Below are 24,503 nucleotides of genomic sequence, written 5' to 3' on the forward strand. Positions count from 1 at the left end.
TATCTAGTCCAATAATGAAGCATATCTAGTTATGCATATTCCCCTAAAGGTAAATATTTTGCATGAGTGATCAGGCTCTGAACAAGAATGAATGTGAAGAACAACGGGGAAGAGAAAACCTTCCCCATGTGCCACAAACTGCTACCTGGCTGCTTCTCTTAGAAGTCCATTGGCAGATACGTGGTCCTCCTTACTAGGGAAATGGCTTTGACACAGAGTCCTGGGGAGGACTGCTGGCAGATCTGCCAACTGTCTATTGCTCAATGGTGGGAAGTTCCCACCATCTCCAGGTCTCAGACAGATGCAGAGATGAAAAGGAGCTGGTAGACAGCCATGGCCTCTGCACATTATCCTGTAGGAAGCCAGTTAGGTATGGAAGCAACAGCAGGAGTCACTCAGTACTCCTCTGGAGACTGCAGAAAAGGGCACTAAATCAAACAATGATAATACAAGAGTATGCTATCTGCAAGTTTCAGCTTTTCCAACATCACCATAAATGCTTTAGTGTCCTCCATGTCCTCACTGAGGAACACCAAGAGCACAAATGTTCTACGGGAAAGCACCATGGTGTGGAACAGGGACAGCAGGACAGATGGTGGTGACAGCCCATGTCCAACCTCCAGTGCCTGCTCCTCTGCAAGGGCTGCACTCAGTCCCATGAGAACAAGGCAGTGGAAATTACAGGGCTCTGATCAGCAGGCATTTTTCCTCCCACTTACCACAGGCTTTCTAAATTGCAAATGTAACCCATCTCTCCTATGCACTTCATGTACTATAGCTATTGCTAAATAACCCTCTATCTACCCAGTACTAAAGAACTAAATAAACTAAAATCTAGCACATTAAATTGCTAAATTACTAACTCTTACTGTATTATTACAGTGCATTATATTATATTATTCCTAATTCTGCCCCTATTTTATCCCTCCATATTAGATATATCTCATGGTTATTCTTATGCTGTTAAGATACCTAATACCTGCAAAACTCTCTCCTTCAGCTCTTTACCAGGGTTTTACTGGAGTGACAGTTCACAGCTCCAAGATGGAACAGTTGTGTCAGAAAATAAGGTTATTTTTCCAGGGTAGTTGATTTTGTAACCACTGCAAAGTAATACAAAGAGCTGCTTCCAGACAAAGGTTGCCCTCTAATTTGGGACATAAACAGTGAGACACAGTTGAATAACCATGCTCAGGAAAAAGAAAAAAGAGAGCTGGCTGAACTTCTCATAGTTCTATACACATTCAAAAGGCACAGGATGTAATCACAACTTTACCATCCCACTGGGCAGTTTTTGAATTCTGATAATGATATCAAAATTCCTGGATATTGGCACTCTAATTGCTGGATTACACGGAGACTTAAGTTACATAAGCCTACGGGACAAGCCTCACCCAGGAGAAGTCTATGTTACATCCAAAAGACAAGCACATGAGGCATGCATCTAATGGTGAGATTCCTTTCAATACAATTGTTAGTACTATTGTAAGCTAAAACCAGCCAGGCTATGACTGTAATGGCATATAAAGCTCAATGTAATCTACCAAACCTCCTGCATGGTTTATTCTGAGAACGGCTTGAAAAGCCATGTCTTTGTTTCCTGACCATAAAGCAGGAATTGTAGTTCCAGTCTGTCACCCCATGAAAGAGTTAATGTACAACACAAAAGTGGGAGCTGTGTTTCCCAACTAATGCTTTGGACATCAACCCTGAAAAAAAAGCAATGTACTAATTTTTTGCATTGTTATCAACACATCTTTTAATAATGAGTATTTAAGGAGAATTGGTCTTATTATTGTAACAAACTATTCTCTGTATTACTTTTTCAACTACTTTTTAAAGCTGTATTTCTGGGAATTTTTTTACATTAACTTACTTTACAGCTTTAAAAGCAGACAGAAACGTATGGAATTAATTATAGCATGAAAAAGTTAAATGTACACAAACAAATTTTTAACTTCAACCAGTAGAAGCCCCTTTGGTTAGTAAAGGCTTTAGCAGCCGATCATCAAGTAACACAATTGCTTTTTCTGGTGGTGCTTTTCATACTGACAACAAAAATACCACTACACCGACAAAATCCCTGGTGTGGCTAAATAACACCCATCCATGTTCCCACTGCCAGGCTACATCCAAGGGCAGTGGATGGAGATGCTGCCCCTGCCACAAATGCTGACAGCTAAAGCAACCTGCCATCCTGGCCTGGGATCCCTTCTCTGACTGGGTCAATAAAAGAGCCACAGATCATCTGAGCACTGCATATTAATATCATCATACCGTGTGGTTAAGGTAAAATGAATGCTGAGAAAAAACTGTTACCTTCTTTGTGCCCCATTTGGCTGAGACTTTTCAGCAGCTTTTGCTAAAACCTCCAACAGGAATGGTGTCAAAACCTGCCCAGCTGGGGAAAATTGGGGAGGCAGATTATTATTATTGTTGTTATTATTATATTAATATTTATTGTGTTGAGATATTCTAATTTAATTTGGAGCTCACTGGAGGGGCCCACACACAAAACATGGACTCTACTATTACTCTTCTGGCAAGGCCAACAAGTGAAATGTTGGCACCACTCCTGGTTGGTTGTGCTGTGTTTAACAAAGGTATTCCCTTCTCTTCTCCTCGTTCTAGCACGCTGACCTGTCAATCCACTTGCCTTGACTGTTCCCAGACAAGTATTGTTGTTCTGCTCCAACTCTATTTTTGATTCAATCAGGTCTCTTTCAGGGTCGAGGAGGACCATATTTAGCAACAAAAATGCTATCAGACCTCACATCAACAACCTGAAATATACTGCACAAAATTAGCGTATAAAAAACCTGCTTTTAGAAGCCTTGCTTTTAATTAGTTTGATTCCCATAAAAATATGACAGGAATCACCTTTCCTGTTCTAAACCAATGATTCAGCTGCTTTCTCGGGTATCTATGGCATCCTGAAAGCCCATCAGAGCAACAAAGAAATGAGCTCCTTGTCTTCCTGGAGTGAATTCCTTACCTATTTGGGAGTATAAGATGAAGAATTATTGATTCAATGTTTCACACCTGTTGGATACTTTCATCTGGTAAATTTAACTTATTTTTTATGAGAATAATTATCTCTATATAAAAAGCTTGCATTGAAAGGTTTTATGTAAGGTACTCTTCTGATAAGCAAAACATTCCTCTGTTGTTTGTTAAGAATTGCTTGCGTATTTTTAACATGCAAGAGCTGTTTTCAGAGGGGATCCAATTTTTCCATAAAAATATATATCTTAAGCCGATCATATTCCAAACAATGCCATCACTGGTGTAATAAGAGAAATTCAGGGTTGCACAGGGATTTCATTAGACTAAAGATTCCTGTTACGGGAGTCAAATGCTGAAAATATCAGAAGCTCTTGACTGTTTTTAAACTTTAAAGATAGCAACAAACAGCAAATTTTAAATTATTTCAAATCCCTGAACATGCTGGACTGAATGAGATCTAGCATGGATAGTATCTCTTCAAGCCTGCTAAGACAGTACTTCTATATGCACTTTAGGAGGGGAAAAAACAGCAAACTAATCAAGGGAGTATTTTGTCGTATCACCTTATGTGTTCAAGCTCCTGGCTAAATACTCCTTCAGAAAACCATAAGGCTGCCATTCATGCATGGATAGCAAAAGGCATTTGTCAGACTGGCCAGGAACCCAGACAAAGCTGAAGGATGCCATGCCAGGGTTTCACGGCCCAAGATGCCCAGCCATGCAGGAGTCCTTAGCCCTCCTTCCCAGCCTTTTCTGACCCACCAAAGGCCCTCTTGGTGAGAGGACACACTGCACCCAGTGGTTTTTAAGGAAAGATCCTGAGTTCTTGGTGAACTGGTGATAACCAGTAAGTAGTCACATTTACACTTCCATCAACTCCTACTCTTCCACTAATTCCTCCACCAGTTCAGAAGGTTTTTACCCTCAATGACCTTAGCACAAAAGTACAAAGACATCAGTGTGAAAATTGCTTCTCATTAGCCTCTTCCTTGCTAAATCATCCCCAGGCATCTCCAAAACACACAAACTGCCCTGTCACACACAGTTTGGTGCGGCGTAGCTGCCATACTTCTGTATGATGGCATTGTTTCACAGAAAAAAATAATCCTGCACTGAACATATTACAGCACCAATATGTGATTCAGGCCCTGGTTCTCTTCTCCTACATCTGACCCCTTCCCAGTGTGGAAGGGCAGAGCCAGGGAGAGACCTGCTGTCCTCTGGAGTGAGGGACCAGTGCACAGGGCCCACCAGGTACCTATTTCCCTGTTCCTACAGTAGCTCAAGCTCCTCTACTGGCACAAACCACCAGAGTTGTGTTGGAGATGGGCACTTCTCAAAGCCTTTTGAGTTGTTAAAAGTGGTGTTCTTTTTCAGGAGAATGAAAACAGGATCTCTGAAGCTTTCAACTGGAAATGAGAGTGCCATCATCTTAGAACGTGCACAACTACTTGCTCCTGCTATCTCAACCAGGTCTTTAGATCACAACCAGGGAAAAATACCTGTAGTTTACTCAAAGGTAACAATATCCAGGAAAAGAGAAGCCTTATTAAAATGAGGACAGCTCTTGCCCAAAGGACTGCTCCAGCTCTGGGAGCAGTTGGGCAGCAAGGGATCTGCTAGTGTGAGATGATGGCTGAGCAGGCAGGGGCAAGGAAAAGGAGTTGGAGAAAGGCAGGCACTGTGTGGGAGGGAGCACCCATTGCAGCTCCACCACTGACACCTGACCCTGGATTTGCTGTAGCTATCTGCTGGGAGGTGGAGACACATTTCAGACATAACTAGTTTTACAAGAAACCTCTCAATCTGGGTAATGATGTGGAGGGCTCAGCCCGCTCCCCTGTAAGCCTCCAGTAGTGCTGGTCCCCAGAGCTGCTGAGCACTCAGCCCTTGGTCCTGCCAACAGTGACAGAAAGGGCATCAGGAGGCTTGAAGACAAAATCCCTTACTGTCACCACAACTGGTGACTGTTGTCTGCAAGGGAATCCAAATGGACCAAAACACCCTGAGATGCTGGGGGAAGGGGTTACCTGTAAAAACAGCCACCCTTTGAAAATGCTGGGTAGGAGTGCCCTTCCCTCAGGGGATGGTAAGCCAAAGGATGCTTGTAATGAGGGGTTTCTGCCCTCCAGACCAGTCACATGCATGGGCAAGGCTCCCCTGGGCAAGCTGTAGCATGACCCAGAGCTGTTACACAGGGGATATCTTCCCAGCAAATTGCTACTCACTCCTGCTTTGGTTTGTTTAAGTGCTTTTCACCAAAATATCACCACTAAACAAAGAAAATATTAGCATCTCTACAGCCTGAAAAACACTATAATGTAGCTGAGCTCTGTTCTCATCCCATAACAGCAACCTCCCTCCTATGGATTTCTCAAGCTGCTTAGTTAGCTGTTGTCCTCTTCTATTTCCTTCAGAAGTTACATTGTCTTTTTTACTTTCCTCTCCTCTGCAGTCTTGTACATGAATAAGCATTACACTTCTCTTTTCATGCATCAAACCAAACCTTTTACTTTTTTCCCTATCACAGAAACATCTCATACCAAACAGTTCCCTTTAGTTCTCTTCTTGGATTGCACTTATGAAAAATGTCAAATCAGCTTCTACAAAAACAGAGAACTAGGGAGGTTTGGCTTCTACATATGAATAAACACAGGAAGTAGCGTAGATAAAGCAGAAACACAATAAAATGAGACTCGGTTGTGACATCTCACCTCAAAAAGCAGTACTGAAAAAGGCAGAGGAGGGCTGATAGGTTTATTGTGATGCAAAAGGATTTTCCTGCAAGGAATGCATGGTCTAGGGCTAATCAAGACTTCTTCCCTATAAACAAGGGGGATGGAACAGAAACCTGTATAATTATGAGGACCTACATGCAGAGAAAAGGTTGATAATTGCCTCTTCAAGTAACAGAAACATCTGAGAGTTTGTGTGCTAGGTTTAAAACTAACCAGAAGGGATGCTTGTCTTTCTAGCCTGGAGTTAAAATGTGTAACTCCTTATTGCCACATGACAGAGCTCAAAGTACACCTGAGTTCAAAATCAATAAAACTATTTTGTGGAAGAATAATCCATCAAGGGTTACAAGCAAGACACCTTTAACTCTCCCTAGAAATATGTTTTTAGGCATGGTTCAAGGCAGGCTAACTGGGCTAGCTGGGATATGGGGCTCACCTCTCTTTAGTACAATCACTTGTGCTTGCAGGTGACTTTTTAAAACCCAAATAACTCTGAGTCTGAGATCTAATATAGAACTAGACAAATCAATGTTTTAGACAATTTTTGCTAAGCCCACATCATCTGTGCAGAATGGAAAGGTTAGATTGCAAGATTAAATAGTAAAACTAACAGGCTCAGGGAATTTTTAATTTTGCAAGGATTTGGTTTTTTTCAGAAGAATGTAGACACCCCTGTTAAAGAAGTTGTGTATCTAGTGTCAGTAAGTGCATTAATTTTCCCATATAATGCCAGGACTTGCCATCAGCACAACTGGCTATTCCAAAGAGTTACAGAGTAACCAAAATGTTCAGTGTATATTATATGATATATCTATTCAACACTTCCATGAAAAAGTAAGAATTTTCTCAATTTAAGTTTTCTATGAAAAAGTACATGAGAAGGTAGGATCAAGCAAGAATTTACCTGTTCTGGTTACATATCAACACAACAGCTGGTGATGAAAAAAATGTTGATGACCATGATTGATACACTTCTTTGTGAACTATAAAACAGCAAGAGCACAGTCAGCTTAAGCTGAAGGTGTTTAAAGCAACCCCTTAGCAGGTGTTTGCAGAAACCTTGGGGGGATTTCAGAACTGGAACTCCACAGTAACAAGTCTATGTGCAGAGAACAATCTTGCCTGCTCAGCCTGGAACTACCACAACCATTGTATTTGCCTTGGAAGGAGAGAACAGGTGTTAGTAAAATCCAGGAGGACCAGAGATGAAGATCTGGCTATATACTTTCGGTCATTAATAATAGTGCTAAAGATGAGCAATACCAGTCTAGAGAAATGCAAAACATACGAGGACAAAATAAAGAAACAGCCTCATGAATTTGTCCTTTAAAATCCTACTCTATTTCCAAACAGTACAACTGAGTAAGTCATCGGAAGAGAAAGTCTCAGCATGGCCTCTGCTAGCACCTTCAGAAGACAAGAGCTAAGGGGCCACTATGAAAAGGTTTCATTTGCCAAAAATAACTGTCACCCCAACTAATTATGGACACTGATATTACAGGGTTTTCAACTTAATCACAAGGTTATGCCAGATTCTCCTCCTTGGAAGACAACTTGGGCTGAGCAATATTTCAGTGCACTGGCATGGTCAATGCACAGAACATGGCCCCAGCATAAAATCCATCCACTTGGCTCACCTGTGCAAAATGCTAAACTGCATAAATATTTGAAAGAAAGGCTAAAGCAACATACAGTAGGTTATGCTGTAAGACAAATGTGACACTGTAGAAACAAAATACTTCTAAAACAGTTTTTCTAACTGGGGAAAGATTTATACCAGCATCATCCACATTTGTGGCACAGAGAATTAGAGGCTGATGGGATTTTCATTTCAAAAACCAATCACAACTTAATTAAACTCGTTCCATAGCTTATCCTCACCATTACAGCTTTATGCCCTATTTCTAATCTTCTACCTTTTGCTTCCATCTCACCCCACTCAGTTTTGCAATCTCCTCCCAGCCACCCTGATGTTTCCAATTCCCACGTACTACAGATCAGACTGCACAAACTGTTTCTTTTCTTTTTCAAGAAAAGGGGTAAATTAAGCCTCCACCACCTTGGGGGTGTGCTTTCTTTGTTCACTGGGTTACTCTCAGCAACCTCCTACTCCTCATCATTCCAAGGCACAGTGACGCTCAGAAATGTACACGGTCTTCTGACAGCCTTGGCAACAAAGCCAAATCTATGTAGAATATAAAATCTCACCCCTCCACACCTGCCTTCCTCCAAGTAGAAACTACAGGTGTCACAGGTGCTGGCTGCTCAGGGCCATCCACCCATGCCCTCATCCTCCCATATTCAACCTCCACTAAATTTCAGGAATAATGAAATCCATAAAGACCCAAGTGCTATTTTCAAAACTGAGGAGTCTAATGTTTACTGCAAGTGACTTTTATACTCTCCTGTAAATCCCATAATCTTGTTTAGCCACAACATACACAAGCTTAGGAAATAGGTCTTTTGGGATGGGGCAGGCCAAGAAGAAGGTAGCTGACACAGTTCTGAGTTGTATTAACTGTAAAAGTCATTTCCAAACTGCGAGTCTTCAAGGCAATAATTTTTTAACTTTATGAACACACTGACACTTCCTTCCACCTTCTACCAATCGTTCAGAAGTAATTGTACCAAAAATTTCAGCCATTCTTTAAACAAGTATTCCCAGGAAAGCTAACACACATCTTTTTTCCCTCTCCTTTTACTATGGAGACATTTTACAGATATTTTACAGATTGTGCAAGACTTTCATAAAATGAATTTTCCTTAGAGTTTGCACAGATACAAGGACAACCTTTTTATTCTGTAAGATTCATGATAGCCACTATAAGGTGTCCTTATCTGCTGGCAAAATTCGTACATTCAAGGTTAAAACAAAGTGAGCAGAGAACTTGGAAACTATTGATTTATTAATCCATAATGCACCAATGTCTAAAGTGCATTTGTGTTTGTTGGGTCTTTTTTTTTACATTTTATTTTTATTCCACAGTGTCACCATTTCATAAACAATGTTCAATTTTCAATGTGTCGGTATAAAAAATTTATGTTATGGTTAAATTAGTCTAGTTGATTAATAAGTACTTATAGCCCTTGGAAGAATCACATGAAACTTTGGAGGATACATTAAGAAACAGGACATTAAATACCTAGATCATACAGTGACACTGTAGAAGGTAAGTAGAACATGTAAAAAAATTAATAATTTAGTCTTGTATAGTTTTAGTTTGGAGTGTAAAATTTAAATGGAATTTTGCCCAGGCTCTTCACATAGTCAGAAATAAATAAATAAAAATACTCTCTTCTGTCTTCTAAAGAGACAGAAGCAAGCAACTCCCGTTGTCTTTAAAGCCATTACAATAAAGATAAAAATACAAATGTTTTGCTGTAAAATTATGTACATGTACTTAGCTTTATTAAAAAAAAAAAGGCAAATGTCTTGAAAATAACTTTTTTTTTTTAATTAAAAGTTTAAAATAAATGGCAGGACACATTCTTGCAGGGAGGAAAGAAACAGGAACTCTTGCAATAATCAGCTTCAAGCTTTTTTAGATTTAGTATGATTTTTATATTGGATTTCAAGTGTGCACATTGCTACAGCAAAAAAATCTCACTTCAATGCCAATTGTAGAAGCTATTGAAATATTTCTATGTGAATTCTAAACCAGATTTTGCTATTTTTACTACAGGAAGATACTCTCTAATTCCCCATGTCTCATATTCACCATCTCTCAAGTATTCCATGAAGACCACTCTGCACATGTAGGAAACCCCACTGACAGGGGATTCTGGCATCGCCAAGCCTCTGGGTGCTGTGCCAGGAGCCGTTCCTGGAGCCTCCCCAAGCCATCCCTACTCACTCAAAATCTGAGCTCCTTTAAGCTGGAACTAAAAGCACAAGGATCCCCAGTTAGGTTTTCTTACTTACTCTCATCAGTGGTGCTGGGTAAAATGATGAGGGTAAACTTCCTGTCCTTGCCACTGCCTGATCTCTGTCCATCCCTGAATTTACATCCAGGAGAAATCTCCTAAGTGAGGCTTCCTTAGTTTTGCTTCCTCCTTGAGGCCTGTAAATCATCTCACAATAAAATGAATGAACGTTTCAAAAACTGGCTGAAATGTGGTTTAAATTGAAGTTTTTTGGCAGCCTCCCTCCCCACTCTCTGATGGTGATAACAACTCCAATACTTTTAAACAAATTAGCAGTGATATTCTATATTCCAAAAGCCTGAAGTTTACCCCTCTGGAATTCAGAAGAGAAGCAATAGCTGGTATTATTTTGTGCCAGCAGTACTCAAAATGTGGAGCCAGAAAGCAAAAATCCTACTTAAAATGCAGCCATTTTCTTAATGTAAATACAGTAAGATCCCACAGAGAACTTGTTTCATGCTTTGTTCATAAAATCATGCTATTTCATAGCACCACACTAGTAAAAAGATGCTGGACTGCTGACCATCGTCAACAGATTCCAAAATCCACAAATTTGGGGCACAAAAGGAGACAAAAAATACTTATCTTCTTGGTTTTAAACCATGCTTTTTTTAAAAAAAGCTAGAAACCTATTTTATTAATAATGAATGAGAACTGCAAAATTACCTGATTACAGGGCACTTTTTTTTGTTTGTTAATACTGTATTATCTCATTTGTTTCAAGAGAACTGGAAATTCTTAATGTTAAAAAACAACAGAAGATCTTACAAATAAAACACACATGGCTACTATAAACTCTGAGCATTAATGAGCCTTCTGCTCCCCACCTATCTCCAGGTAACATCTTCCTTGGCTATTTAGATGCAGAAGGTCTGGGACACAGGGAACAATCTTTTCCTTCTAGAAGTTCAGCTCTCAGAAGTGAGCAATATTAGCCACCTTCCCTATGCAAGGTGTCCTCTGACAGCAAAAGCCAAGCCCAGATGGAGGAGACACCAGAGGCTCACTGTTAAAGGGAGGGCTGCACTGTGGGGTTCCCCTGAGGCTGCTCTGCATCCAGAAACAGTCCCAGATGGTACCAATAGCCTGAACAGTGCAAAAGAATAAAATTATTAAAATCCACTGGCACCAAAGTGTGAGGAAACATCTCCTAGACTGCTGGAAGACAGTCTCAGAAGCTAGAATGATATGGAGGGATGAAATCCCTTGCCAAATTTTATAATTTTATATAATGATATGGTAAATGCTGTGCTAACAGACATGGAACCTGGCAAACACCAGGTTAGTCTGCAAGGCTTTTTTTTTTTTTACCTAGTTAGGCTGTTGGTTTTACAAAATGTCATATTTATTTGTTGGCTGGTTTTAGCCCAATTAATTTGACATTTTAATTCAGCTGAGGCTTTTATTAACATGAGCTACTTAATGTGGATAGGTAAGAGGCCCAGAAAAAATCGTAACAACTACAATTAGAAAAACAACCATTAAGCAGAAAAGCATCTGGGATACTGTACAGCCCAAAGTGAAATATGAAGTACAGTATGGTTGCCAAACAGATGCTTATCACAGTTAGAGCTTAGAACAGCCAGGGCAGAGCAACCTTCCTGGTTTCAACCAGATGTGCTGCACCCAGTCTGGACACTGCCATGGCAGAAGAGATGGGAGTCAGTCTGGAAAAGCCAGGGAAGCTCAGCAAGAGGCATCAGAGGCCTAGCAAACACTGTCTGTAGGAAAAACTAAACCAACCTTCACAACAACCTTTCAGCTCAAAAGAAGGGCTACTATAATGGAGCAGTCTGTTTTCTGTGCCATAAGGAAATGGAAATGCTGGGCTTAAATTGCAGAGGGAACAATTCAATATCCATTAGCAGAAAAAAAAAAAAAAAATTATTCCTTCCCAAAACAGCAAAGAGGAAAAGCACTGTCTGGAGGGAATGAAGAATGCCCACCATTGGGGTGTTTAAGATTTGGAAGGTATGGCAGCTCCAGATTTAGATGGCTAATGGATAATCTTCCAAATTACTTCCAGTTCCCTGGTTCTGAGACATGCACACCACAGTTAAATCTTCACCAGGGTCCTTGCAGGGACCAAGATTTTAACCTATACACACTGCCCTCCTGCACTGGAAAGGTTTAGGAAACCAGTAAGGACATTATGATGCCAAAAGATAATAATCTAGTTCCATTTTAGCTGTCTAGGGGTATCCAAGGAAGTTGCATAGGGCTGGCAGGTTAGACACTTCACCTCCACAAAATCTGTGACCCTCCGCAGCAGTAGCTAGTGTCTGCAAGGAAAGTCAGTCAGAAAGCCAGGCTAGCATGCTAGGATAACTCACAAAAAATTGTCCTACAACATTGATTGCACAGGCCTCCATGAAAATATTCATCTTAAATGCAAAAATTCTGAGGACTTCTTTTTTAAAAAATAGATCAAACTAAACTGCTTTGTAGCAAATGTGGCTTTTCTGAGTCTTCTGTGCAGCTAAACAAAAAATCGGTAGGATGCCTACTGTTTGCACTGAAGTCCTTAATATCCCATCCTGTTTCCCATGATGAACATTAATTAAACAGGAATGCATGTTTACATGGTGACCCTCCAGACATTCAGCATAGTTGTAGTTTAATAAAACTATATCCCTCGCATGTCCTTCCATGCACTACTGACTCAAGTTCATCCTTGTTTTAACGGCTGCCTTGAAAGAACATGAGAGCCACACACAACAGATGGTACCACCTGGAGATGTAATGAATACATTCTGAAAAGATTTTAGTTCTCCTCTGTTCTCCTAGTCCTACTGGTACTGTGCCATCATCTTCTGATTTAATTACCATTGATTATAGAAAGGATTTAATCTTTTTTTTTAGCTTTGAAAATTTAAAATTATACATTTCAAAAGAACATTCTCATGTACATGACACGTAGCTAACTTTTTTATTGTAGATTTCTGTTTCCTTTGGATTTGGAAACCTTCAGATCAGGTCAAATCCCCACCATATCTCAAAGAGGAACTATCCCAGTTCTGCAAAAATCCCAGTGAGAAAGGGCTTTGTCATGGAAAAATTCCAATTAAATTGCAGTAGTCAAATCTAAGAGTGTCTTTAAAACAATTTTCAGTGAGTTTCAGTGAGAAGGTTTATATAAACGATTTAAAAAATGCCTGTTTTTCATGTTTGAAATCAAAATGAATGTGAGTTTCCATTTTAGGACAGGAAAACCCTCTTTTCAATGGAAAATTATGTGTTAATTAAAAAAACCCAACAAGTTGGGTTTTCCTTTTCATCCATAAAGTAGTATCAAAAAACCTACATATCCTCATTTAGGAAATTTGACTATCACTTCAGAATTGAAAGCACATTTGGAATGGAGGAAGTGGAAACAGCAAGCACAAAAAAAGGCTTTTTTATACTGAATCTTTTCAGGCCAACAAACTGGGAAGAAACAGCATATCCTTCAGTGGGGTAAACAGAGAGCCCTAGAGGACTTGGACTGTCTTCCCTCTATTGTTTGTGAAGTGTTCTAGCACTTATGAGTGGCCTTTTCCCAAGGAGAGCATCTCTGCAGCCAGACTCAGACAGGGCAGCAGCAGAGACAGAGCTTGCTGACACCAAGTGGAAAAATTATACATAAACCAGACTGGTTACACAACACCTGGCGAGAGAATTAATGCAGAACATAAAATGCCCCACCAGAAATACACCGTCACATGTACAGATTCCCTGTTTCACCACCCAACCCGAAGGGGTCTCTGGTAGGGAGTAGCCCAGCTCCACTGAAAGCTCCCAACTTAGTAACTGAATTGAGGAAACTTAGCAAGAAAAGCAATTTAGAAGAACGGCCATGTATGAAATTCTCTTGTGCATTACTTTTGCTTATAAAAAGACAATTTAATCCACGTATTTCAGGCAAAAGCAGATGACCTTTGTTGGCAATGAAACCCAAAGCTATTAAAACCAAAAGAAAAGTAGGAATTCATCTCTCCTTTGCATTTTTAGCAGCATGGGCAATGGAAATCAAATAAAATTTTAAATGTGGCAACAATATATTTGTGGGCAAAATGCATCTATATGTATAAACACTAACAAGCATAAAATTAAACTATTCTTATTTTTGTTGACAGCCCATATTGCTTCCTGAATTGCTACTCAGTAAATGATTCAATATTTGGCTTTCAAACACTGCAGGCAATTTTTTCCCCTTGAACTGAATTTTTAAATCAGGATGTGGAAGTTTTATATCCCATAATTTTTATTTAGAATACAAACTCACTTCTGCAGTGGAGTTGCTTTTGCATATGAGAACTGAAAAAGCTTTATTTAATAAATTTTAAATTTTAATTAAAGAACATGCTCAGAAATAAACATATCTACTCCCAGTACTTGTTTATCTACGATAGTCATACTTTTGAACATAATTAGGCAGCATTTTTAGGTAAAATCAATCTGAGTTAACAGTAAAAACAGTGCCTTGGAGGCAATGGGACAAGTAGACAAGGCATAAAATGCTGATGGTCTTCAGCCCATAGGAGTGCAAATGCCCAGTCAGGTGACACAGGAAGGCTCAAACGGGAATTAGGAACGAAAAATAAGATCCCCAAAAACAATGCTCAGAAAAAGCAGACATGTCAGGAACCTACTCCAGTGTCTGAGCATGCACGGGCTGTGTCACTCAGAAGGGTGTCAGGCAAAAACCACCCCTCCCAACCTGCTCTTGGTTGTACAGAACTGATAGTGGATGCAGTAAGTTAGAATAACACCCTCCTTGATGTGCCAGAAGGTGCTGCACTTTGTGCCATTCACCAGCTTCATGTGGAATACTTCTAATGTGAAACATTACCTCAGTTTCTCATAGCTCTGCTTATTCAAGGCACCCCTGGCCATTAATTCCAGAGGGGAAGATACAGTATCTTAATGGTTCTCCCTTGCCTCTCAGTGAGGATAAAACTAGGCGGTCAGAGGACAGGACATCACTAATGATGTCCTCTCTAAAATGGAAAGAGGCTGTCAGAAAGCAAACTGCCCTACTAATTTCAGCCACATATCCTCATCAACTCCAGAGCACACAATCCAGGCTTTATGCATTATTCATCCTGACTCCCAAGTTTCACTGTTGCCTAAAACCTGCCAAAGTGAAGACATGCTACCTAAAATGCAGAGAAGCAAAACCTAAAAGTGTACACAGGCTACCACTTCATAACATAGTATTTAATTAGCCAACACTGATGCTTCTGAGACACACCATTTGGACTGTGCATTACAGCCCTCTCATTAAAAAGAGGGAAGCCTCCCTAGACCTGTATTTTGGAATTTGAAATACCTGACCTTATTTGGAGTATATCTTTTACTAGCACTAACTCCTTCTTGAAGGCATGTCCCATGGATACACCTTCTTGGGCACAGTGCATGATGCTTGTTGCTAGTCATGGGAGTCCTTAAACTCCTCTGTCTCAGTTTTGAGAAACTGTTCTCAGTTTCTCTTATTCTCTTGCTGATTTGTAGTTTACTGGGGAAAAAAGGGAAGGAAACCTCTCAGGCTTGGTAACTCAGCACAGTCACTTGATATCTCTTTCAGTGATCAGCCCTCCCTGACATCAAGGTGAGCTTTCCTGAAACCCTTCACAGGGACTGGACAACTCTCTGAGCTGCAAAATGCCAACATTAGCTTCTGTTCTGGCTTTTGACAAGTGTTTTCAGTGGTTTAAGGTTAAAAGCCAAGTTTCAGAGACCAGAGCATGAGGCTATTGTGTTCCTCTGAGGCAGCATTCACAAGACTATGGGACTAAGCACGGGATGCCAGGAGATGTTGCAAACCTGAACAAGAGCTTGTGGTGATGGACCAAAATGCCAGGGAATACGTGTGAGTGTGCCCAGCCTTCAGAAGCACTGTGAAATCTTTTAAAGGTGACAGAAGTCACATGAGGAAGACTGTTGCATCTTGTAAACACTCTGGAGGGTGAAATCAATGCAGCGAACAAGTGGCTCCCAGTCTTTAATTGCCCCAGAATGGCAGCCATTGATTTATTAAAATTCATATAAGACTTTGTTCCAGTTGTCCATCCTATATAGAAGACACTCCAAAATGATGATGGGGTAGCAACAAAAAAATCCTTAAACAAGTCAGGAGGAACTACAGTACTTAAGAGTGGAGAAAAAGGACCGAAAACTTGCAGAACAAAGAGGCAAGAAACAACACAGAAGGAAATGGGGTTTAACAGTGGGAAGACAGTCTAAGTAATTTCCTCCTGCTGCAAATACCTTTTCAAACTCAAACATAGACATCAATGTCTACTCATGTTCCTGAATAAATTTTATGGAGCCAGCACAGTGGAAAGCTCCCTTGCACACTGTTGCAGGTCCCAGGTGAGAGTTCCCTGGAAAGTGTGCCAATATTGCCCCAGCCAATCCTGCAGTACATGGAGCCACCACAGAGCCCCTGTCCCAGCGGTCTTTGGGCAGATGAACAGCACCTGAGACTCCTACAGACACCGCTGTTCTCCAAAGACTTTTTCAGGGAGTATGCAAAAAAGGTGCAGGCTTTTCTGCAGCTAAATTGATGGGATCAACAGCCAGTTACACTCTGCAGAGAGCTAGTTATGTACTTCTTTTAGATGCTGAAACCTTAGTAATGCACAAACCAAAGAAGTCTTTGAAAATGAAGGAACCATCTCCAATGATAATTTCAAAAAACAAAGCAAAAAATGAAATAAGCTTTCCTGGGAAAAAAACCTGGAAGTAGTCTCTCTAGAAGTGCTCTTTGCATGAAGATCTATCAAACACAGAGTGCAGACAGTGGTAGGGCCAGAAGGGAAGAAGATGATGGTGTCATGATACACTGCTGTCTCCTAATACCTCCCACTAGCAGAAAACAAACCTGCAAAGGCCAAATTTGTCCTTCACAACTGAATCACAGAAATGCAAACACTGTGCCACAGCTTCCAACCTGCCCTCCGTGCACAGGCTGCCCCTGAACAGCACAGCAAGGGGCATGTTTGGTGCCACAGGTCTGAAAGTGGTTTGCCATTTGCATAGTCAGGAGCAAAACACATGGACAAGCTCAAATATCCCACAAGAGAATCCTCTTTGATTACAAAGCAAGAGACCATTACAAGATGGTGTCAATATGGAACATCTGAATGATTTACACAAAAGTCATTTGGGAAATACAACAATCCATTAAGGATTAGCAGTGCAATGTTATTGTGATATAACAAGACAAAAAAGCAACTGAACACACAACAAAGTTAGGTTCTGACAGATAAACATAGGAAAGGACAACCCATATTTTTAGTTTACCATATATATCTAGGCATTGTAGCAGAGTTGATACACAGAACTATTTGCAGGGTCAGTAAAGTCTTGCAATATCTATTTAAGACATAAAGTGGTGACTGACCAAGAGAAGATGTTTAATTGTTGCAAATCAGTATAGCTTTAGTACAAAGTCAACAGAACTATGTTAAATTATAGCAGGTGGGGACAGCGTCTGAGAAAAGTGTGGAGCTCCTAGTTTGTGGTGCAGTTATTTGAAAACAATTCTGCAAAAGAAGTTGGAAGAAACAGGATTGCGTTTTACTATTTAATTTAAATTCATGTTGTTCTAAAAGTGAGAATGTAAAAACAGAAAGCTGAGAAAACAAACTTTTGGCAATGACATCTGACTTGTACAGCAACAACTGCAAAGGAGCTGCATTCTTGTCCCACAAAAAAAGCAATAGGAATGATTAAGCTTTAGAACACACACATGTACACACAAGAACACACATAATCATCCAAGAGCCCAGAACTATGTCAGGATCACAAACGTGTAAGGCAAATAAATATATTTAAAAGATTCTGATATCACATGAGGGAACATTCAAGGTGATGTTAAAACATTTCTGAAAGAGAGAGGATTTCCTTTCTCCAGCCAGTTGCAATGTTTCATTTTCCCAGAGCAATGCAAGTGAAGGGGGCAGTGAGATAGCACACACAAAGTCACCCATCCTGTTAGTGACTTAGCAGATGTAAGGAAATCTCTCAACTCAGAAACTGTATTTTGCACTTAAGAACACCATTTGCCGGAAATCCTCCTGCCTTTTACTGGTAAGGGCACCGGAAAAAGCCAGCATTACAAACAGAACATTGCAGTCACAGCAACAAGCAATTCAACACTTAAACTTTTCAACAGACAAGACAGTACTTCACTTCTGGTTTTGTAATTTCAAGGTCAATAACTCATCATGAGCACTTGACTTCTCTAGCTGGTCGTCAGTGTCTCAAAAATAATCTCCTGTTAAAGCTTCAACCAAGGAAACCTCCTCCCTCAAACAAAAAATATAAGTATGTGTATACAGGGAGACCACTTCAAAAATTAAACCTTTTTTCTCCTTTTCTGGAAACTAGTATAGAAAGATGGAGAAAAGCCGAGGTTCTGGCCCAATAAATCAAGCACTAGCCTTTTACTAGTAATCAGCATGCTATAAAATGCTTCAACCAGGTACACAAAAACATTGAAATTGAGATTCAAAACACCTAAAAACTTAAGACCTTGCAATGGTATCTGTAAATAGTGCCCAAACAGCACAGTAAAGCCAGTGGAAAGTCTCTGACTATTTCCATTTTCAGTAAGGACTTTTAAAAAAAATACTTTTGTATTGCTATCAGTAAAAACCCATTTGAAAACCAAAACTGAAGGCTAAAAATAGGACAAAATGTTCTGCATGGTTGATGAAATTTAACCCTGTTAATTAGACAGCTTCATTTCACAGTCAGTAAGAGTCTAATATTACCTAATAAATGTATCAGTTTTTTGCAGAGTCATGCATGAACACAACTGAAATAGTGCCTTTTTAAACTTTTAATGCCATCAAATTTAATATCTGCAAAAGAAACCACTGCTTCCTCAAAGCAGCAGAAGAAAGTCAAGAATTGGAAATGTTTAGAAAGCAATGCCTAAAAGCATAAGGCCAATGGAAAACTGTGGGTCTCTCCCAAGCAGATTAAACAACATCCACATCAATTTTAATGCTCAACAAAGGTGCTAACTTTAGTGAATCAACTTAAGTAGGTAGCTAATTCATTAAAGCTTTCATTACCCTTTCCTATCTCTTAACCATTTTTATATTTCTTTACTGCAGTGAAAAAGCTGAATTTGAAGAAATAGATAGCAGAAAACCTTGGAGAGCTTCAAGGGTCATCCTGCCTTCTTTGCCACTTCAGGTAATTTAATTGCAGTGTAACCCCACAAATCACGAGTGCAGGCTTCACTGACTGACTCTACAACCTGGGTGTGGACTCAACTTTGCTAGCAGCACATGCTGAGAAGCTCCACAAATGACAGTGAAGGACAGAGCATGAAACAGACACAAAAATGTGTTTACATGTTCAGGAGGGACAGGGACCTTCTCTAATCCCTACTTATTTGGATTATGTTTGATAAGTAGCACTAATCTCTATGTAGTTTATGTGCCATGTCACTGAGAGTTACTCAACATTATAATTTTTTTAAGCCTTGCTGGTCACATAGTTGTTCTCTATAATTTTTCTGTTTGTTTGAAATGCTTTTTGAATTTCTTTCTTTATAAATCACAATGAGAGGAACTGAGGAAAATACCCTCTCTTTTTCAACTTCTTACAGATTTTGGGATGGCTTGTGACCTGCCTGGCTGGATACTACACAATCACAGCCTAACTCTGCACTCTAGGATTTACCAAGAGGTTTTTACAGCTCGGATGGGGCTGGCTGGAAATCTCACTAAGTATATCCTGAAACACCCCTGTCAGTGGGGGAGGATACTGTGCAAGTGTAAGCATGAAGAAGACATGGAAGCAAAATCCATTTAAACTAAGAATTACTAGTAGGAGGGGATTGGTGACCAGCCTACAGGGAAGTGTCTGGTGATCATGAGAGGTCATGCAGCACTCTGGTTATTAAGCCTTATACATAAGGCAGTCCAAAGAGGTGTGTGACAAGGGGGACCTGGTAAAACATGGGGGATGTTGAAAGACTATTGGATAGGAAAAAGGAAAAACAACCTCTACATTACACAAACAGGACACTTGAAAAGCCACAGAAATATCCCATACTTACTTTTATCTTCCTGGTTTTCTTCCGCTGCTTTGCCTTCCTCTTCCTCCTCCTCCTCAACCTCCTTCTGCTGTGCTTCTTCATGGTGGTCGGCAGCACCGACTGAAAGGCTCTGGCAGCAGTGGTTGAAGCCGCTATCCCGAGGCAGAGTGAAACTTCGTGGCTTTCCCCCATTCCCGTTCAGCACTTGCATCCGCTCACCCTCCACGAGGGGGAAGGGGCCGTAGTGGTCTTGCAGGTGGCACTTCTGGGTGGGCAAGGTTGACTGCCGCCGGTGCTCGGGGGACACCACGGCCACCTCGGAGAACACGGAGTCCTCCAGCGGCAGCGTCTGCAGGTAGTGCAGTCCCGAGCTCGTGAGCGGCGTCTCAATGAGGTCCTGCCAGGAGCGCCGCTGGCTCGCGGTCTTGCGCACCGGGGACTCGGTGGTGCTCCCCGCCACCTCCGGGCGGAACTCCTCGTGCGACGACTGCGACTGGGATGTCTCCGTGGAGGAGAGGCGGCTGTGCTTGGGCTCCACGTAAGGGCTTGTGCAGCTCATCTGCAACGCCAACAATGAGCAATCTTCAGATCAATGCACACCGAGACCTACTGCCAGTAACAGCCTCTCACTTTTCATTGTCACCAATGGCACCTGGTTCATTAATGAAGGCGCAAATGTACCTAATTAACCTGCCCTGTTCCTAATTTTAATGCATACCCCTGTCTGTATATGTCACCCCTGTAGGTCAAATACTGATACTTATTCATAATAAGTATCTTTACTATGTCACTTAATCCATAAAATAAGCCAACAAAATGTGCAGAAAACTTTGCAAAATAGTGCAAAATACGGCACTATGGAAGACTTAGAAGAGACGTACCTGGTTCATTCAAAATCTTAAAAATGCTATCCAAATGCCTGTTGTTATCCTATCTTGCTTTTCTTTGGAATCATTCTTGCAGTGCTTCAGTACTGTCATTCAAAGATCTATAATTTTGTAAGATGAAGTATTGCCTTCAAATTAAACATCATGAATGCTCTCTTTCCCCTGAATTTCCCGATTGTGCATTCCAGAAACCATATCCAAGTAGACACATTAGTTAACACTGAGTATGCAGACATGAAAGTTAAAATTGCCAGTGGAGAGTAAGTTAGAGGTCTATAATATAGTTTTATATCAACAACTGCTTCAAGAAAAAGTAAAACCCTGAAATCCCCCTTTTTTCTAATTTGTATTTCTCTATAAGAGAAACCTATTTTTTCACAATAACAGAACACCCGCTATAGTGGTTTGCAATACAGGACAGAACATTTTTATGTTCGCATTTCTCTGGAAATTCAAGTGTAACTTGTTACTGTAAAGCTTCACAGCACAACTGCTGGAGCCTTAAAGAAGAGTCTGTGTTGTTCCTTAGGTAATAACATTTTCTCAGGAAGTTGATAAGGGGGTGGTGAGGAATTGCATGGATGAGTAGCTGTCCATCATGAATGAAGAACAAAAAAAATGAATTCCGTAACTTAATCTATTTCATACAGCAAGTGGGATTATAAATCTCTGTTCTCTACAAACCAGTGGAAACAGCACTGATGGCCATTGAAGCCTGTGATGTGTTTACTTAGCAAATGCCTTAAGTCAAGCACTGACTCAAAAAGCACAGTCGAGTGCCATCCTGGGTGCATGCATGTGCTCCTGGGCAGGAGAACAGGTAGAAAGAAGTGGCACTTTGGGTACACATTCCTAGGACAGCTGCAGGTGACTTACTGAAGGTGGCCGTGGGTAAGTGTCGTACGGGGGCGGGGGGCTGTCCTGCTTCGGTGTCGATGGAGTGTCAGCTTCCTCCTTGTCACTCTCACTCCAGTAATCTACAAGTTACATAAGGATCAGGTCAAAAACTGCCAACACATTTTGATGCATTTTTGTATCAGAGACTTGCTTCCACAAAAGCAACTGGAAATTCCTCCTTTGGTATTATTGGCAGTGAAACACCACAATGCCGATGCCGATCAATGGTAGCTGCTGCAATTTGGAATTGTCTTAATCTAAAGAAGGAAAATTCTAAACACTGTGGTGTATACTAGATCTACTGTCCCATTACAGAGATATTAAACCACAACCTGAAAATAAGACACAAATTTAACTCTTGTACACACCTTATAAATACAACAGACACATAGAATACTCTTAATACAAATATCAGACTTTTAAATATTTATACAGCCATAAAAATAATGATGATTGGACATGTATTGGCTGAAAAATACTGAAAATATTTTTTGAATGGAAAAGATTAAAAATATAGCTTTGCTAAAGTCTTGTTGACTGCAAATAACATCAACAAATATATTTAGCCAGCTGGCAAATCAAACAGGTAGGGGTTTTTGCACACATGAATAATCAGTGCTATTTTTCTACCCATTGTCTCCATTCTGTTCTACCAGTTACACAAGTTTTTCAATTCAATATCTAATAACAAACAGCTGTATTTAAGGTAAGACAGAAAAACTTTATATCGTATATGTGCTTCATAAAACTGCTGCTGCCCTGTTATCCATGCAAGAACATAAAAGTGATATGGTAAGGAAAAAATATGACAATGACATTTAAGAACAGAGTTCAAAAAGAAGGATGAGAAAGTACAAAAGACATAGATTTTGTAGGCTAAATTTAATGGGCTACATCATTTCATTTTTTCAGGAAATCAAGTCTTGGCCAAGCTTATTTCAAAGGGGAAAACAAATGGAAGAATATACCACATGGGAATTTATATTTATTCTGTTACAAATATTTTTTTAATCAGAACAGCATCTAACTACAAGGACACTGAACCTTAATATTCCTTACAAAAAAAACCTGTTTAACTACTGACTCAGCTCAAGACAGACAACTCTTAAGATTTTTGGACACTGTAAGGCTTTTGCAAACATTTCTGTTGCCACTTTGTTTCTGACTGCATTACCTTCCAGTGTTTGGATAAATCATTGCACAAGAGGACACTATAGCTCAGACTACTCACAGATTAATCACAAGCGATTTTCACTTCACCTAGTAAGTGTTCAACGAAGTGCATGATTGACTACTCTCTCTTTGATAGATAAGGAGAAAAGGATTGATTGCTGCTTCATAAATGACCTAAACTAAAAATTTGAGTTGGCACAACATATAATTTTGACTTTAATGATTTTTTATTACAATTATTGTCTTGTATGATCAATGATCTACCATACTTAAAGAGTTAAAACATAAACTTACCTTTAAATGACACCATCTTGAAACAGGTGTCCCTATAGTTTTGTGGTTTTTTAGATTTTAGTAATGGTGGGGACAGCCTTATTTATCTACTTATTTTTTCCACGCAGTAGCAATTCTGTTTTTACTCCAAGCCTCTTGATTTACTTCCTGCGAGCTTATAGCTGAGAGATTCTCTTTAAACAGTATAATAAGTAAGTTGCATAAATAAAGTTTTTATGACTACAAAATAATAAAAAAAAGTCCTCACAATTATGACTCTAGACATCTGAAAATAATTAATTTTTGGTGAATGAAAGGCTAAATCAGTGAAAACTCTTTTTCTAAATAAATCCTAGTTTTAAGAAAACTTATTTCCAGAAACTTAAACCACTTGAAAATACTGGCATGTAGGCAATGTTTGCTCCTATTGCAGTAAAGCCTAATGGTGCAAAGTGTGGCGAAAGACCTGTCAGAACTGCATTGTTCAATGACATTTCTGCAGACTTGGAGCTCAACTGTTTATTCTGAAAGCAAAATTTAGCAGTCTCAGTGCAGGTTCCAGTTTTGGCTAAAAATACAAAGGTGTTCTTGCTGTCAAATCCCCATACAAGAAAACACTGTATGATGACGCTTTTACACACCTTATCTCAGTCAGGGAATTCTGTTGGCAACCCACAGCTCTTCTTGAAAACTTCTGCAGTAACAGGGGTCAATTTTCAGATAAAGTGTATGAAAATGGCCTCCCACCAATTTTTAAAAATGCTCTGCTTTTGGCAACTGGCTCATTAGAGTTTATCTAAAACATGTTTGATGCTATGAAACACTTGCTGTATTTCTCTCTGTAGATCTTTTCCAATTTAGTGATGGACAAGCTCTATGCATCAGGCAAATCTTGAAAGTTTTCTCAATGACTAATAGACTGAATATATTATATATAAACTAACACTGACCTGCCATTTCCCAAATAAATATATTCTATTTATATAAACCAGGGTTTTTTTTCCTCTGATTTAGATGACTGGAAAGCATATAACTTCTCCATCCAAGGAAGTCCTTTGCTGTATTGCTAACATTCATTGTATTCCATATGAAAACTTGATGGTATTTTTATAAAACTGTTCTGTACAGAATGTAACATTTTATTCAGCAGTACACCCACAATTCAGTGATTCGTGCATCTCTGAAGCTCTTGAAATACATTTATGCACTTTAGATTCAGAACCATTCAACTCTTAATTGAGACAGATTTGACAACTCCTGTTGAATTGTTTCAGAGGTATTATAAAGCTTTGCTGCAGAGGGCTGAATCGCACAGAAATAAAAGACCTTTTGTCAAATCAAATATGCAGATGACAATTGGTACAGTCACTGAATATAGAAAATTCCAGCTTCACAGTTTCTATAACTGCAAAAAAAATTGACATGATAGAGAGGTTTTACTTTGCTAACTTGATGCCTCTGCTAATTAGGGACACTACTGAGCTGTGTAACAGCCCTTGTGCTGGGAGCCAAGGAAAATCACCAGTGGCATTAAAACAGTGTACGGCAGCGACGGGGGAATGC

General features: G+C 39.9%; 1 protein-coding gene across 10 annotated transcripts in view; it reads right to left on the reverse strand.

The window, feature by feature from the left end:
- Positions 1-24,503, reverse strand: part of CNKSR2 (connector enhancer of kinase suppressor of Ras 2) — a 208,689-nt gene that overhangs the window by 20,769 nt on the left and 163,417 nt on the right. For all 10 annotated transcript variants that reach the window (XM_042036458.1, XM_042036444.1, XM_042036425.1 and 7 more), the window contains 2 exons: positions 21,474-21,574; positions 19,732-20,269 (listed from right to left, as the gene is read on the reverse strand). In XM_042036458.1, the coding sequence (XP_041892392.1) occupies positions 19,732-20,269; positions 21,474-21,574 (639 nt within the window). The remainder of the gene's footprint in view (positions 1-19,731; positions 20,270-21,473; positions 21,575-24,503) is intronic.

The sequence above is a fragment of the Corvus kubaryi genome, unplaced genomic scaffold, assembly GCF_017639235.1.
Source record: "Corvus kubaryi isolate FWS band 111438036 unplaced genomic scaffold, C.kubaryi_AGA036_p1.0 133, whole genome shotgun sequence".
Lineage (NCBI taxonomy): Eukaryota > Metazoa > Chordata > Aves > Passeriformes > Corvidae > Corvus > Corvus kubaryi.